Below are 16,578 nucleotides of genomic sequence, written 5' to 3'. Positions count from 1 at the left end.
AAAATAATTGCAGAACCGGACAGAGTCAGCATGGGTTTATGAAGGGGATCATGCTTGACAAATCTACTGGAATTTTTTGATGATGTAACTAGTGGAGTTGATGAGGGGAAGCCAGTGGATGTGGTATATTTGGACTTTCCGAAGGCTTTTGACAAAGTCCTGCATAAAAGATTAGTGTGTAAAATGAAAGCACATGGAATTAGGGGTAGTGTATTGAGATGGATAGAAAACTGGTTGGCAGACAGGAAACAAAGAGTAGAAATTAAGAGTCATTTTTATATTGACATGCAGTGACTAGTGGGGTACCGCAGGGATCGGTACTGGGACCCAGCTATTCGCTATATATATTAATGATTTAGATGAGGGAACAAAATGTAATATCTCCAAATTTGCAGATGACACCATGTTGGGTGGGAGGGTGAGCTGTGAGGAGGATGCAGAGGTCCTTCAGTGTGATTTGGACAAGTTGAGTGAGTGGGCTAATGAATGGCAGGTGCAGTATAATTTGGAGAAATGTGAGGTTATTCATGGTAGCAAAAACACGAAGGCAGACTATTATCTGAATGGCCATAAATTAGGAGAGGGGAATGTGCGACGTGACCTGGGTGTCCTGAAGGTAAGCATGCAGGTGCAGCTGGCAGTAAAGAAGACAAATGGTATGTTGGCCTTCATAGCGAGAGGATTTGAGTACAGGAGCAGGGATATCGTGCTGCAATTATTCAGGGCCTTGGTGATATACACCTGGAATATTGTGTACAATTTTGGTCTCTTTATCTGAGGAAGGATGTTCTTGCTGTAGAGGAAGTGCAGCGAAGGTTCCTGGACTGATTCCTGGGATGGTGGGGCTGATGCATGAATGAGATTGATTCGGTTAGGATTGTTTTTGCTGGAGTTCGTGAGTAAAGAACTCACAGAAACCTAAAAATTCTAACAGGACTAGACAGGGTCGATGCAGGAAGGATGGTCTTGATGGTGGGTGTGTCCAGAACCAGGGGGTCACAGTCTGAGAATACAAGGTAGGCCATTTAGGACTGAGATGAGGAGAAATGTCTTCACCCTGAGAGTGGTGAGTTTGTGGAATTTGTCCACAACCACAGGAAGTCATTGAGACCAAAACATTGCCTGTTTTCAAGAAGCAGTTAGATATAGCACTTAGGGCGAAGGGGATGAAAGGATATTGAGGGGGGGGGGGGGAGGGAAATGGGATTAGGCTTTTGAGTTGGATGATCAGCTATGGTCATAATGAATGACAGACCAGGCTTAAAGGGCCCAATGCCACCTCCTGCTCCTATTTTCTGTGTTTCTATATGTGTTTGGTGCTGTAAGGGTTAACAGCCTGGGTTAGTGTGTGACTGCTGCAGTCATGTTTTTAAAAATCCTGGTTTGAAAGACACTTTTTTGGAGACAGAAGTGCAATTAAAGCACCGAAAAAAATTGGGCTAACTGACCTTTACTTGGATTAAGAGGGTTCCCTTGGCAGTAGATAATTAGAGACATTGTGTTCAGCTTAGTAAGGTGATGTAGTTAATGGGAGGAGCCAGGGGCTGAAGGAGTCAGGTTTCAGGGTTAGTTTTTGGCTGGAAGATGAGCTGAGAACCTTTCTGAAGAAATAAAGCCAGAGATTCTGCATTATTCTGGCAGGGGGCCAGGTCCCTTTCTTTCAAGCAGTCTCAAAAGATCTCTCTTTCTCAAGGTGGAGTGTCCAAGACATCTCTGTACAACACGTATTCCTGAATCTGCTAACTGTATTTAAAAGTGGATTGGGACTTGAGATGGCTTTGTTGTTTGAGTGGGAATAAAGATAGCAGTTAAGGGTTGTTGTGTCACTGCATTGATTAAGGGATTATTGTAAGTTATTTTATTATGTGATGTTAAAGATATTTTAACACTGTGTTAGTAATAAAGTTAGTTTTAATGTAACATATCCCTATTGTGTGTGAAATCTCTCCTGGAGCGAGGTGTCCTTTCCTCACAGCCTTACAAAATTAAAATGAAGGATTGGGATTTCTGTCCAGTGGCCTGGTCACTGTTGGGGCCTGGTCCGGCATTGTAATAAGTGACTCTGGAGTCACATATGTTGGTTGACTCTTAAGTGCCCTCGGGGATGGCCCAGCCAATGCCTCCCACATCCCATGAAAAGTACTTTTGCAGTCCAGCAGCTGTTAGAAATGTGGTAGCAAATTTGCGTACAGCCCACAAACAGCAATGTGAGAATTATCAGATAACCTTTTGTGACATTGATTGATTGTTGGGTTCGATTTCCAAGCTTGCAGTGGCTTTTGCAAGAATTTATGCAAATTGCAGAATCCCCATTCACAACATGCCAACATCCAGGGGCTGGTTTAGCACAGGGCTAAATTGCTGGCTTTGAAAGCAGACCAAGCAGGCCAGCAGCACGGTTCAATTCCCGTACCAGCCTCCCTGAACAGGGGCCGGAATGTGGCGACTAGGGGCTTTTCACAGTAATTTCATTTGAAGCCGACTTGTGACAATAAGCGATTTTCACTTCATTCCCTGAGCAACTTAACCCAGTGAATTACGTGTAACTAAAAGCAATCCAATATATAATATGCAGCTGTTTCCCTGAATTGTATATTGTGATGCTAATTTTCCTTTCACAGTATTCCTCCATTTCTTTCATTATCATTCCCCATCTCCACCTATTTAGCCCTCAAGATTGGTGTGGCTGTGTGTATCTTTTTCCCTTAATCCTGTTTTCTATGCTCTGTGTCTTGGTGTTCACTGTACTACCTGCAGTGTCCAAGGGTGGCCAGTAGGTGTCAATATCATCTCACCTTTTATTGCTTTCACTGCTCAGCCAGCCCTTGTGTGCTTTCTCCGAATACTGCAGCTACACAGCACCCATAACTTGTGTGAATAACAGGATGATTCTTCCGAATTCAATGTGACAAAGTAAAATTGCCTGTAGTATGCCAAGAGAATAAGCATGAATGGCAAGTAGGATGCAAAACGACACTCTTTTATAGTAACACACACATGTCCTCAGCGTCCTGGATCTCGACGCAGTCCTGAATTGGGGGCGATGTTGGCGGAGGTGGCAGTGGCGTCTGAAGTGGCAGCGGGGGCCGGGACACGCGGGGCTGGGTTCGGTGCAGCGGACGCGCGGCTGCGGAGGTGGTCCACATGCCGATTGGAATCCCAGCCCTGTGCGTGCACTGGATAAGAAACTGGCCCAGATTGGGCTCACACGACGGCTGGGATCCACGCGGCTCCTTTGCCACAATTTTGGTCGTACACCGAATCGCCTGGGGCGAAACAACGCAGTGATGGGCGGCGGCGAGTGCCTGCCTCCGACCGATCCAGCCTGTGGCTGACCTTCCCAGCGAGGTCGGGGATGACTGAGCTCAGACGGGTGCGGAGTCGACGACCCGTCAAAAGCTCGGCCGGCATGACCTCCGTCGCTGAGTGGGGTGTGGTCCAGTAACTGAACAGGAACCTCGCGGACCGGGTCTCCCAGGATCCGGAAGTTTCCTCTTTCCCAGCTTAATCGGCTGGAGCGCTCTCTCGGCCAGACTGTTGGAAGCTGGGTGACATGGGGCAGTGCGCATGTGGTGGATCCCGTTCCCGGCCACAAAAGAGCCAAATTCAGTGCTCGTAAATGCCATCCTGTCATCCGGGACGATTACCTCCGGAATTCCGTGCTTAATAAAAGTGAGGCTCAACTGGTCGATTGTGGCTGTCACGGAGGTTGCCTCCATCCTGTGGACCTCCAGCCACTTGGAGTGGGCATCCATGTTGACGAGGAACGTCGCCCCCTGGAATCGGGCGCAAGGGTGACCAGGCCACTCCCAAGGGGGGGGGGGGGCGCCGCCGGGGGCTGCGGTACACACCCTTTGGCCAACCACTCGACGTCGGCGTCGAACCTGGCCCACCGGGCCTAGCTGCAGGCTAACATCTTCACTTTTGACACCACAGAGTGTTTATTGTGGAGGTCCTTTCAGAGCGGGCCGCGCCCGCGAGTCAAAGCCACCACCCGAGCCCCCCGCAGGGTGACCTGTCTTCTACGCTCAGCTCCTCGCACTTTGCCGTGAACGCCTTCAAATCATCTGGCAGAGCCCGGTGCTGAGCCCCATGCTGGATAATGCGGCGGACGTGGGATAGTCGCCCATTCGGTGGGCCGTGGATGGCCCCGACCCCGAAAGGCGATGTGTCGCAGGTCAATAGGAGCGGCTCGGAGGAGTCAAAATGAGTCACCCATTGGGAGGACGATAACCCCGTGGAACCTCTGGAAAAGTTCTGAGAGACCTGGTTTGCTGCCAATTTGTAGTGGCCGCACTGCCGGACGGAGAAGATGGGTTTCACCGCAGGCACGGTCCAATCTGAGAAGTGTACTGCTCGAACGATGCCCAGGTGCTCCAAATGGTCCAACTCCGCATCGACCTTTGGCCGCTGGCTGTACCGGAGCAGTTGTGCTCGAAAGTAGTGTGGTTGTGCCAGCAGGTCCACACTGATCCTGGCGAAGGGCCCCTTTATAGTGCCCGGCCCACCTGGAATACGCTCGGGAAGTCTGCCGAAACTCCTTCCGATCTGTGAAGCTACATTCGGCAAACCCTCTGCCTCTCCAACTGCAGGTGCCACAACAAGCAAACGCGGTCCGCTGCCGTGTACCACCACCAGCGGTAAGCTAGCCAATTGTGGTCCGTATGTGACTGGGACACCGATGTACCTTCAAACACCAATGGTCTATGTCGCCTACCAAACCCCGGTATCCCACAACACCAATGTCCGGAGGTCTGACTGAATACGGTCATAAGTGACCCACGGAGACCGCTGCTCTGGTATCCAGCTCCTGTAGGGTTATCCGGATGGGTGCAAGCTGTGGGGCCGTCATGCAATGCAGCTGCTGGTAAAGGATGTCGATCGTGCCCAGCCAGGCAGGGGGGTAGGGGTTGGGCCTTTGTGGGGGGGGGGGGCATTGATCGGCAGGTCCCTGCTGCTGGACGGCCCCAGCCCGAAATCAAACTCTGGGTCTTCGGTTTTGGGGGAGAACTCGTGGTGGCTCTCGGGGCCTCTGCGCCGGCGGCCAGCGTCCCTGCGGGGTCTGCCCCATCGTTGGTGGGCCGCTTCTTCCGGCGTTGGTCAAACTGAACGGTGGTCAGGTGGGTGGCCCAAATTCATTACAGCCAGGCCCTGGAGTTACTGGATGCCCTGCTCAGCACTTGTGGGAGATAACAATCTCAACTGCCCGCTGCAGGTCAAAGTGAGTCTCCACCAAAGGTTTGCGCTGAGTAGGCGAGTCCAGCAGGCCACAGACAAAACGATCTCGCAGAGTCTCATTCAACATGGTGCCAAACACACAGATTTCCTCCGGTTTCCTCAATCTGGCCAAGATATTGCTGATTGATTCTCCAGGGGCCTGGTGGAGGTATGGAAGCAGAAATGGCGGATGTGAGTGGGGATTTCGGGCGCAAATGATTCCCCATAAGTGGCACCAGTGCGCCAAATGATCAGATATCGGGCGCATCTGGGCGAGTCAGACTTTTGATTATGTGATAGGTCGGAGCACCACAAGCCGTGAGCAAAGCCACCGCCTGTCTTTCATCCCCTGTGATCGCTTACATCCAAAAAAAGTATTGCACCTGCTCGATGTACTGTTCCCATTCACCTGTACCTGCCTCGAGCGGTTCCAACCTCCCAATGTGGGGTACCTTTGAGGGCGGGTTGGAGGCCACTGGCGGTCTAAATGAGATGGTCCAGCTTGGCAGCACACAGTGCTGATGGCAGCTCCACTTTACCCTCATCGCCAGTGTAGTATCCACGCCAAGAGAATAAGCATTAACGACAAGTAGGATGCAAAAGGATACTCTTTTATTATGATACACAAATCTACCCCCCCTCCTCCCCCACCTCCAAAGGGCCTCCCTCCCGGACCTGCACCCAGTATGGGGTGTTTGTACTGTACTGTGAGGGACCCCCACCCCGGTTAAGGGGAAGCCCAGCCCTGTTACCGGGGAAGTTCCTATTCATTGGGGGGGGGTCACAGGGAAACGGAAGCTACACACCGCATGGCCTCCATGAGGGTGTTCACACTACCACAATGTGGATTGGCTCGGTCCTCACAGATGTTGGCGTCCCAGGTCGGGAGCAATGAAACAGGTTGTGCGCATTTCAAAAGGATGGCGGTGTCTGTGGGTTTAAAGAAACTGGGAATAATGACGAACTGTTAACGAATACAGTCACCTGGCAAAATAAAAGCACCACAGTTGCTGCTTTCCTGATCTTTAAGCTGCTTTGCTTTGATTTCTGACAGTCAATACGAAAGGTACATTTGGATATTAACCTGGCAAAACCACAGGGCAATTAAGGAGCAAAAGCCTGAACTCCGCCCCCTCCGGTGGTGAAGAGCAGGGCAGGTGACCTACCTCGCCTCAGGTACAGGTTGAGCAACTCCTATTCGAAGCTCCGGAATTCGGAAATCTCTGAAATCACACTTTGTTTCTAGTAAAGAATAACATGGCATTCACCCGAGATCGGCTAGCCAAGCGCCATTGCACAAACATGCCCTATAGAGGTATTCCAAAATGCGAAAAATGCTGGCCTCAAACGTCTGAAATGAGTGGTGCTCAGTCTGTACTTGTTGCATTTGACAAAGTACCACACAATATATCTGTCTGCAAAACTAGTCTGAGTGACGAGTGAACATGAAAGTGGCTAAACTCTTGAGTTGATATTAGAGAAATATATGGTGGTGTTTTTTTTACTATTCCTTCACTAGCGAAGGAAGGCAGATTCCCTTCGCTAAAGGACCTTCGTGAAGCAGATGGGTTTGTACGACAATCAACAATGGTTTCAGGGTCATCATTAGACTTTTAATTGTAGATTTTTATTAAGTTCAAGTTCCAACATCTGCCGAGGTGAGTCTCGAACCAGGGTCCCCAGTGCCCTGGTTACCTGCATTACTAGTCCAGTGACAATATCGCTACGGCAGTGCCTCCCCGGGGTCAGTTCCCCAGGGGTCAATCTTAGGTTCACTGTGCTTTTTGATGTATATTAATGATTTGGACCTGACTGTACAGGGTGATGTATGGTATTGAGAGACAGCCCCTCCAGAGCAATCACATCCTTCCAATAATGTGGCAGCCAGAATTGCTCACAGCACTTGAGCTGTGGCCTCACCAAAGTTCTATACAACTCCAACATGACCTCCCTGCTTTTGTAATCTATGCCTCGATTGATAAAAGTAAGTGTCCCCTATGCCTTTTTCACCACCCAATAAAGTGCCCTGCCACTCTCAAAAATCTATGGACAAACATGCCAAGGTCCCTTTGTTTCTCGGAACTTCTCCCCGAACAGGCGCCGGAATGTGGCGACTAGGGGCTTTTCACTTCATTTGAAGCCGACTTGTGACAATAAGCGACTTTCATTTCATTTTTTCATTTCTTTCATTTCAGTGTCATGCTGTTCATTAAATACCTCATCATAGATCATAGAATTTACAGTGCAGAAGGAGGCCATTTGGCCCATCGAGTCTGCACCGGCTCTTGAAAAGAGCACCCTACCCAAGGTCAACACCTCCACCCTATCCCCATAACCCAGTAACCCCACCCAACACTAAGGGCAATTTTGGACACTAAGGGCAATTTATCATGGCCAATCCACCTAACCTGCACATCTTTGGACTGTGGGAGGAAACCGGAGCACCCGGAGGAAACCCACGCAGACACGGGGAGGACGTGCAGACTCCGCACAGACAGTGACCCAAGCCGGAATCGAACCTGGGACCCTGGAGCTGTGAAGCAATTGTGCTATCCACAATGCTACCGTGCTGCCCCCTCCTTGTCACATTACTCTTTCCAAAGTGACACTTTTCAGGGTTAAATTCCATCTGCTACTTATCTGCCCATTTGACCACCCCGTCTGTATCTTTCTATGACCCAAGACACTGAACCACTCTGCTAACCACCCGGACAATCTTTGTGTCTTCGGCAAATTTACTGATCCTACCCCCAGATAGTCAACGATGTTGTTTATATAAATGATGAATAATAGGGACCCGGCACAGATCCCTGTGGTACGTCACTGGACACTAGCTTCCAGTCACTAAAGCAGCCGTCTGTCATCACCCTCTGTCTCCTACAACAAAGTCAATTTTGAATCCACCTGATCAAATTAACCTGTATCCCTCTGATAAAACCATGCTGACTATCTCTGATCAAACCTTGCTTCTCTAAGCAGAGATAGATTATCTCCTTCAGAAATTTCTCCAATAATTTCCCTGCTACTGATGTTAGACTCACTGGCGTCTTGGTGTGCATGTCCACAGATCTCTGAAGACTGCAGGGCAGGTAGATAAGGTGGTTAAGAAGGTATATGGGGGTGGCGGCTATGAAGGCGTAAGTCGCACATTTGGTGGCTCCCGCTCTGGTCGGACGTTTGGACCTTTTCCCCCATTTTCTACCGGACTTGAATTGTAAAACTGGAGACAGAGGCAATTGTGTACTGAATTCCCACATCGGTGTATGGAGAGAAGGACTAGAAGTGCTCGTAAAGACAGAAACAGAAAGACAGAGCAGGCTTGGGCTGAAGCTGCAGCAGGAGACAGCATGGCGGAGGGCTGGACCTCTGGTTTGTCGACCCAGCGGTCAATGGAGCAGCTGATGCAGGTTATTCAGGAATGCTTTGCTAAGCAGAAACGGGACTGCTTGGACCCGATAAAAGAGTCAATTGAGCGGCTGGAGCTTAGATTGGACACCCAAGATCGAGCGATCCAGAAGGTAGAGAAGGCGCTGGCTGAGCAGGAGGAACATCAAACTGTGGTGGAGTTGGAGGTGGGGATGCTGAGAGACCAGCAGAAGAAGCTCCTGGAGAAGGTGGAGGACCTAGAGAATAGGTCCCGCCGGCAGAACTTGAGAGTCGGTGGGCTCCCGGAGGGGTCCGAAGGAGCGGACGCTGGATCATACATCGCAGACATGTTTGAGAAGCTGCTGGGGGATGGGGCATTCTCCCGGCCCTTGGAGGTGGACAGGGCTCACAGAGCACTCGCGAGGAAGCCGCGAATGGGAGATCCCCCGAGGGCAATGATGGTGAGATTCCACAAGTACTTGGATAAGGAGCGCATTCTACAGTGGGCCAAGCAGACACGGAGCTGTAAATGGGACAACAGTATCCTGCGGGTTTACCAAGACCTGAGTGTGGAGGTGGCCAGGAGAAGAGCAGGCTTCAACCAGAGTAGGTCGATCCTTTTTAAGAAAAAGGTGAAGTTCGGACTGTTGTATCCGGCCGGTCTCTGGGTCACGTACGAGGAGCAGCACTTTTATTTTGAGTCGCCTGAGGACGCGCTGGACTTCGCGAAAAGGAAAGGACTGGTGGTGGACTGAGAACTTTTGAATTTTTCTGCAACGTTCATTTTTTTTTCTGTTCTTTTTTTAAAAAAGTTCCTCGTTTTTTGTTTTGTGGAAGCTGTTTGTAATGCCTTTTGCATTGATTTGGGACAGCGGCAGAGCTGAGTGAGTTCAGATTTTCATTTGTACCATTGGGGGATGGAGGTGTGCTTGTTTAGATCTTGGTGTTTTTCTGTCGGGCAATTGTGTGATATTGGAGTTTGTTTGTATGAGCGGGTGGGAGGGTGGGGAGGGAACAATAGGTGGGAGACTATCTGGCACCAAGGATGGGGGCCACCAAGCCAGCTGGGCGGGCTAGCTCATGGAAGCGCAGTGGGGTGTGTGCATATGTTCGGTTTATTGAAGGGTTTGGGTTACAGAGTGTTGTTACTAGGGGGGTGAGGGGGGGTAAATGTTCTGCTGACGAGGGAGGGACTTGGGCTAAGGGACAGAGAGGAGGTTGGGGGCGGAGGCTGCCTGGGGGGCGGGCGGTGGAGGCGTGGAGCATGGGCTGGAGGCGGGCCCAAAAAAGGGGATGGCTGATTGGCGAAGAGGGGGCAATGAGCCCCCCAACTAGGCTGATCACCTGGAATGTTCGAGGGTTAAATGGGCCGGTCAAGAGGGCACGTGTGTTCGCGCATCTTAGGGGACTGAAGGCAGACGTGGTAATGTTGCAGGAGACGCACCTTAGAGTAACAGATTAGATTGAGATATGGCTGGGTCAGTCAGGTCTTTCACTCGGGACTAGACTCAAAGACTAGAGGGGTCGTGATCCTGATCAATAAGCGGGTGGTGTTAGAGGCAGGTAGAATAGTCTTGGATGTAGGAGGTTGGTACATTATGGTCAGTGGGAGAGCAGGGATTGAGAGGATGGGGGATATGTTGATAGAGGGGAGCTCTCCGAGTATGAGGGCGCTGGAGGAGAAGTTTGAGTTGGCGAGGGGAAACAAATTCAGGTATCTGCAGGTGCGGGACTTCCTACATAAACAGGTGTCAACCATCCCGCTCCTACTGCTAGAGGGGGATTCAGGACAGGGTAGTTTCAAAAGGGTGGATAGGAGAAGGGAGTGTCTCTGACATTTACAAGGGAACTTATGGGGTCAGAGGAGACGCAGACCGAGGAGCTGAAGCGCAAGGGAGGAGGAGCTGGGAGGAGAGATCGAGGATGGTCTATGGGGGGACGCGTTGAGTAGAGTCAAATTATAGAAAATAGAAGCAGGAGGAGGCCATTTCAAGCCTGTTCCACCATTCATTATGATCATGGCTGATCGTCAAACTCAGTAACCTGTTCCAGCTTTCTATCTCCCTGGCTGCCTCCCTCTTTCTAAGCTGCTGTGCAAGCATTCTGCTGGCCTTCTCTCCATGCTCATAGATCGCCCCCCTCGCCTTTCTCAGCTGTTCCACCGCCCTCCCTGTGGTTAACAAGCCGAACTCCGCCTGTAGCCTCCGCCGTTCCCTTAAAAGCCCTGCCTCTGGGGTCTCCGCATACCTCCTATCGCCTCGCTCTATGCAGACGACCTGCTTCTGCATGTATCGGACCCAATAGAGGGGATGGAAGAAATCATGAGTATTTTTGGGGAATTTGGCCGGTTTTCGGGGTATAGGCTAAATATGGGGAAAAGTGAGATGTTTGCGGTCCAGGCGAGGGGACAGGAGAGGCGATTGGGGGAGCTGCTGTTTCGATTAGTAGGGGGAAGCTTTAGGTACCTCGGCATTCAAGTGGCGCGGGAATGGGACCGGCTGCATAAATTAAATCTGGCCCGGCTAGTAGACCAAATGAAGGACGATTTTCGGAGATGGGACGCGCTTCCGTTGTCACTGGCTGGGAGGGTGCAGTCGGTGAAGATGACGGTCCTCCCGAGATTCCTGTTCGTGTTTCAATGTCTCCCCATCTTTATTCCGTGGTCCTTTTTTAAACGGGTCAACAAAGTGATCACTGGCTTTGTTTGGGCGGGCAAGAGCCCGCGGGTAAGGAAGGTAATGCTTGAGCGGAGTCGGGGAGAGGGCGGGCTGGCGCTGCCAAATTTTAGTAACTATTACTGGGCGGCGAATATAGCCATGATCAGGAAGTGGGTGGTGGGGGAGGGGTCGGCATGGGAGGTATGGAGGCGGCTTCATGCAAGGGCACCAGTCTGGGGGCGTTGGTAACTGCGCCTCTGCCATTCCTGCCAGCACGGTACTCCACCAGCCCCGTGGTGGTGGTGGCCCTGAGAGTCTGGGGGCAATGGAGGAGACATGTGGGAGCAGAGGGAGCATCGGTCTTGTCCCCAATCTGTAATAATCACTGGTTTGCCCCAGGAAGTATGGATGGGGGGTTCCGGATATGGCGGAGAGCAGGGATTGAGAGGATGGGGGATATGTTTACAGAGAGGAGCTTTCCGAGTATGAGGGCGCTGGAGGAGAAGCTTGGGTTGGCGAGGGGAAACAAATTCAGGTATCTGCAGGTGCGGGACTTCCTACGTAAACAGGTGTCAACCTTCCCACTCCTGCCGCCAAGGGGGATTCAAGACAGGGTAGTTTCCAGAGGATGGGTAGGAGAGGGGGCATCTCTGACATTTACAAGGTACTTATGGGGTCAGAGGAGACGCAGACCAAGGAGCTGAAGCGCAAGTGGGAGGAGGAGCTGAGAGGATGGTCTATGGGCAGACGCGTTGAGTAGAGTCAACGCAACCGCAACCTGTGCCAGGCTCAGCCTGATACAATTCAAAGTCTTTCATCGGGCTCACATGACAGTGGTCAGGGTGAGCAGATTCTTTGGGGTGGAAGACAGGTGTGCAAAATGTGTGGGAGGACCAGCGAACCATGTCCACATGTTCTGGACATGTCCAAAGCTCAGGGGATTTTGGCAGGGGTTTGCAGATGTCATGTCCACAGTGTTAAAAACAAGGGTAGCACGGAGTCCAGAGGTGGCGATTTTCGCGTGTCGGAAGACCCGGGAATCCAGGAGGAGAAAGAAGCAGACTTTCTAGACTTTTCTTCCCTGGTAGCCCGGAGACGGATACTATTGACTTGGAGGGACTCAAAGCCCCCGAAGTCGGAGACCTGGCTATCGGACATGGCTAGCTTTCTCTGTTTGGAGAAAATCAAGTTCGCTATGAGAGAGTCACTGTTAGGGTTCGCCCGGAGGTGGCAACCGTTCATCGACTTCTTCGCGGAAAATTAATCGTCAGCAGAAGGGGGGATGGGGGGGGTTAGTTTAGCTCAGAGTAGTGGGTTAATAAAGGTGGGACCTGTAAGGAAGGGAGACGGCTTTTGCACCATGTAGCACCATCGATCACACACGAGGCGAGACGTAAAGAACTTCAATCGAGGCTTTATTGAGCAGACTTGTTCAGACACGTTCCCCAGCAGCTCACTCACAGAATGCAGCTGCGGGGATTACCCAGGTTCTTATATCCCTCCTATCTGGGTGGAGCTCAGTAGGTGGAGGATCCAATCGGGATTCAGCATCTGTCCTCCAATAGCTGCTCGGCATTCCTGGTGTACCGTATTACCCCTAATACATACCACCACATTCTCCCCTTGTTAAAAAAGAACCCGGCTGGGTGGTGGGTGGTATGGTGGTAGGGGTTTACAGGGTCGGTGCCTTAACCATTGAACTATATACAATCATGCCGCTTTTACTGGGCCACCGAATTATTCACATTTTACCCGATTTGCAGCGTTAACTATTTACAACAATGCCGCTTTGCTGGGCCACTGAATTATATACATTCGATGAGTCGAGATGGTGCTCTGGTCGCCCTTTCCGATCGTCTCAGTCCGGGTGGTGGTGGTGCTGGCTCGGGTCCGGTCGATTCTGGGAGCATCGCGCTGTCCCCTTCTGTTTCCTTACTCCTGGACGGGCCTGGGAGGAGGACCGATCCCCCCGGGAAGGGGGTGGCTGTGGGGTGCACCGGCGGGAGTGAGGGCGAGGTGATTTGTGTTGGGGGGGGGGGGGGGGTGGGGAGCTCCGGCGGGCGCCAGGTCCCGCAGAGAGACCGTGTCCTGTCGGCCGTCTGGGTACGCCACGTAGGCGTACTGCGAGTTTGCGTGGAGTAGATGTACCTTTTCCACCAGCGGGTCTGATTTGTGCGCCCGCACATGTTTCCGGAGCAGGATGGGTCCCGGGGCCGCCAGCCATTTCGGCAGCGACGTTCCGGAGGAGGACTTCCTGGGGAAGACAAGGAGGCGCTCGTGAGGCGTTTGGTTAGTGGTGGTACACAGCAGGGACCGGATAGAATGAAGTGCATCCGGGAGGACTGCCTGCCAGCGGGAAGTTGGGAGACTCCTCGACCGTAGGGCCAGTAGGACGGTCTTCCAGACCGTACCGTTCTCCCTCTCTACCTGCCCGTTCCCCCAGGGGTTGTAGCTGGTCGTCCTGCTCGTGGCTATGCCCTTGCTGAGCAGGAATTGACGCAGCTCGTCACTCATGAAGGAGGACCCCCTGTCGCTATGGATGTAGGCGGGGAAACCGAACAGTGTAAAGGTGGTGCCGAGGGCTTTAATGATCGTGGCCGCGGTCATGTCGGGGCAGGGGATGGCGAAGGGGAAGCGGGAGTATTCGTCAACGACGTTAAGAAAGTACGTGTTGCGATCGGTGGAAGGGAGGGGGTCTTTGAAATCCAAACTGAGGTGTTCAAAGGGACGGGAAGCCTTTATCAGGTGCGCGCTATCTGGCCTGAAAAAATGCGGTTTGCATTCTGCGCAGATTTGGCAATTCCTGGTGACTGTTCTGACGTCCTCGACGGAGTAAGGGAGGTTGCGAGCCTTTATGAAGTGGTAGAAATGAGTGACCCCCAGGTGGCAGAGGTCCTCGTGGAGGGCTTGGAGACGGTCCACTTGTGCGTTGGCACAAATGCCGCGAGATAGGGCATCGGACGGCTCGTTCAGCTTTCCGGGACGGAACAAGATCTCGTAGTTGTAGGTGGAGAGTTCGATCCTCCACCGCAAGATCTTGTCGTTCTTGATCTTGCCCCGCTGTGCATTATCGAACATGAAAGCTACTGACCGTTGGTCAGTGAGGAGAGTGAATCTCCTGCCGGCCAGGTAATGCCTCCAATGTCGCACAGCTTCCACTATTGCTTGGGCCTCCTTTTCTACTGAGGAGTGGCAAATTTCTGAAGCGTGTAGGGTCCGGGAGAAAAAGGCCACGGGTCTGCCCGCTTGGTTGAGCGTGGCCGCCAGAGCGACGTCGGACGCGTCGCTCTCGACTTGGAAGGGGAGGGACTCGTCGATGGTGCGCACCGTGGCCTTTGCGATATCCGTTTTGATGCGGCTGAAGGCCTGGCGGGCCTCTGACGACAGGGGAAAAGTAGTGGACTGGATTAGTGGGCGGGCCTTGTCTGCGTACTGGGGGACCCACTGGGCGTAATAAGAAAAGAAGCCCAGGCAGCGTTTCAGGGCTTTGGTACAGTGGGGGAGAGGGAACTCCATGAGGGGGCGCATGCGTTCGGGGTTGGGGCCTATCACTCCATTACGCACTACGTAGCCCAGGATGGCTAGACGGTCGGTGCTAAACACGCATTTTTCTTCGTTGTAGGTGAGGTTGAGGGCGTTAGCGGTCTGGAGGAATTTGCGGAGGTTGGCGTCGTGGTCCTGCTGGTCGTGGCCGCAGATTGTGACATTGTCGAGGTACGGGAACGTGGCCCGTAAACCGTGCTGGTCGACCATTCGGTCCATCTCTCGTTGGAAGACCGAGACTCCGTTCGTGACGCCGAATGGAACCCTTAAGAAGTGGTATAGCCGCCCGTCTGCTTCGAAGGCAGTGTACTTGCGGTCACCCGGGCGAATGGGGAGCTGGTGGTAGGTGGACTTAAGGTCCACGGTGGAGACGACCTTGTACTGTGCAATCCGATTGACCATGTCGGATATGCGGGGAAGAGGGTACGCATCTAGCTGCGTGTACCTGTTGATGGTCTGACTGTAGTCTACGACCATCCTTTGCTTCTCCCCTGTCTTCACTACTACCACCTGGGCTCTCCAGGGACTATTGCTGGCCTGGATTATGCCTTCCTTCAGCAGCCGCTGTACTTCGGACCTGATAAACGTCCGGTCCTGGGTGCTGTACCGTCTGCTCCTAGTGGCGACGGGTTTGCAATCCGGGGTGAGGTTCGCAACCAGGGAGGGCGGTTCGACCTTGAGTGTCGCGAGGCCGCAGATAGTCAGTGGGGGTATAGGGCCGCCAAATTTGAATGTTAAGCTCTGGAGGTTGCATTGGAAGTCCAACCCCAGGAGGGTGGGAGCGCAGAGGTGGGGAAGGACGTACAGCCGGTAATTTTTGAACTCTCTCCCCTGCACCATTAGGTTTGCGATGCAGAACCCTTTGATTTCAACGGAGTGGGACCCCGCCGCCAGGAAGATTTTTTGGGTGCTTGGCCGAATTACAAGGGAACAGCGTCTTACCGTGTCCGGGTGAATAAAACTCTCCGTGCTCCCCGAGGCGATCAAACACGGCGTTTCGTGGCCGTTCACCAGCACCTTTGTCGTTGTCGTCTGGAGCGTCCGGGGCCGCGACTGGTCGAGGGTCACCGATGCCAAACGTGGTTGGTGTATCAGACCGTTGTCTTCAGGCAGTGTGGAGCCGGCCACACCGGAGTCCTTGCCTGTCAGCCAAGTTGGCGGCGTCCATGGATCGCACGCGGTTGGGGGTGGACAAAATGGCCGCTCCCATGAGTCGCACGCGGCCGGGGGTGGACAAAATGGCCGCTCCCATGGATCGCACGCGGCCTGTGGGTAGGAAGATGGCGGCGCCCGTCCCCCCCTCGTGGTGTCCGGGGTCCAAAATGGCGGCGCCCGTTGGCCGCCCATGGGTCGCTGGGAGAGTTGAGCCCGTGGTCCCATTTGTTCCCCGGAGATAGCGGCGACCCCACGGGACTGGCACACCGCTGCGTAGTGCCCCTTTTTACCGCAGCTTTTGCAGGTGGCCGAGCGGGCCGGGCAGCGCTGGCGGGGGTGTTTTGACTGCCCGCAAAAGTAGCAGCGGGGGCCCCCGGGTGGTCTGGGATTCTGGCTGCGCACGCTTGCGGAGGAGTTGGGGTTGCCGGGGGGTCGGTCGCGGCGGGGGTCCACGGAGCCTAAGGGGCTGCAGCGCGGTCGGGGGCATAGGCGCGGGCGTGCGGAGGGGTTGGGGTTGCCGGGGGGTCGGTTGCGGCGGGGGTCCACGGAGCCCAAGGGGCTGCAGCGCGGTCGGGGGCATAGGCGCGGGCGTTTTGGGAGGCCACGTCGAGGGAGGCTGCGAGGGCCCGTACCTCTGTGA

General features: G+C 53.1%; 1 protein-coding gene across 1 annotated transcript in view; it reads right to left on the bottom strand.

Annotated features, from left to right (window-relative positions):
• The window catches only part of LOC140427261 (uncharacterized), a 33,368-nt gene extending 17,088 nt beyond the window's left edge, over positions 1-16,280 (bottom strand). Inside the window, exon 1 of the mRNA XM_072512854.1 lies at positions 15,726-16,280. Within this exon, the coding sequence (XP_072368955.1) occupies positions 15,726-16,163 (438 nt within the window). The 5' untranslated portion in view covers positions 16,164-16,280. The remainder of the gene's footprint in view (positions 1-15,725) is intronic.
• Between the last annotated feature and the right edge of the window lie 298 nt (positions 16,281-16,578).

The sequence above is a fragment of the Scyliorhinus torazame genome, chromosome 7, assembly GCF_047496885.1.
Source record: "Scyliorhinus torazame isolate Kashiwa2021f chromosome 7, sScyTor2.1, whole genome shotgun sequence".
Taxonomy (NCBI): Eukaryota; Metazoa; Chordata; class Chondrichthyes; order Carcharhiniformes; family Scyliorhinidae; genus Scyliorhinus; species Scyliorhinus torazame.
This window is presented reverse-complemented; position numbering and strand designations above follow the sequence as displayed.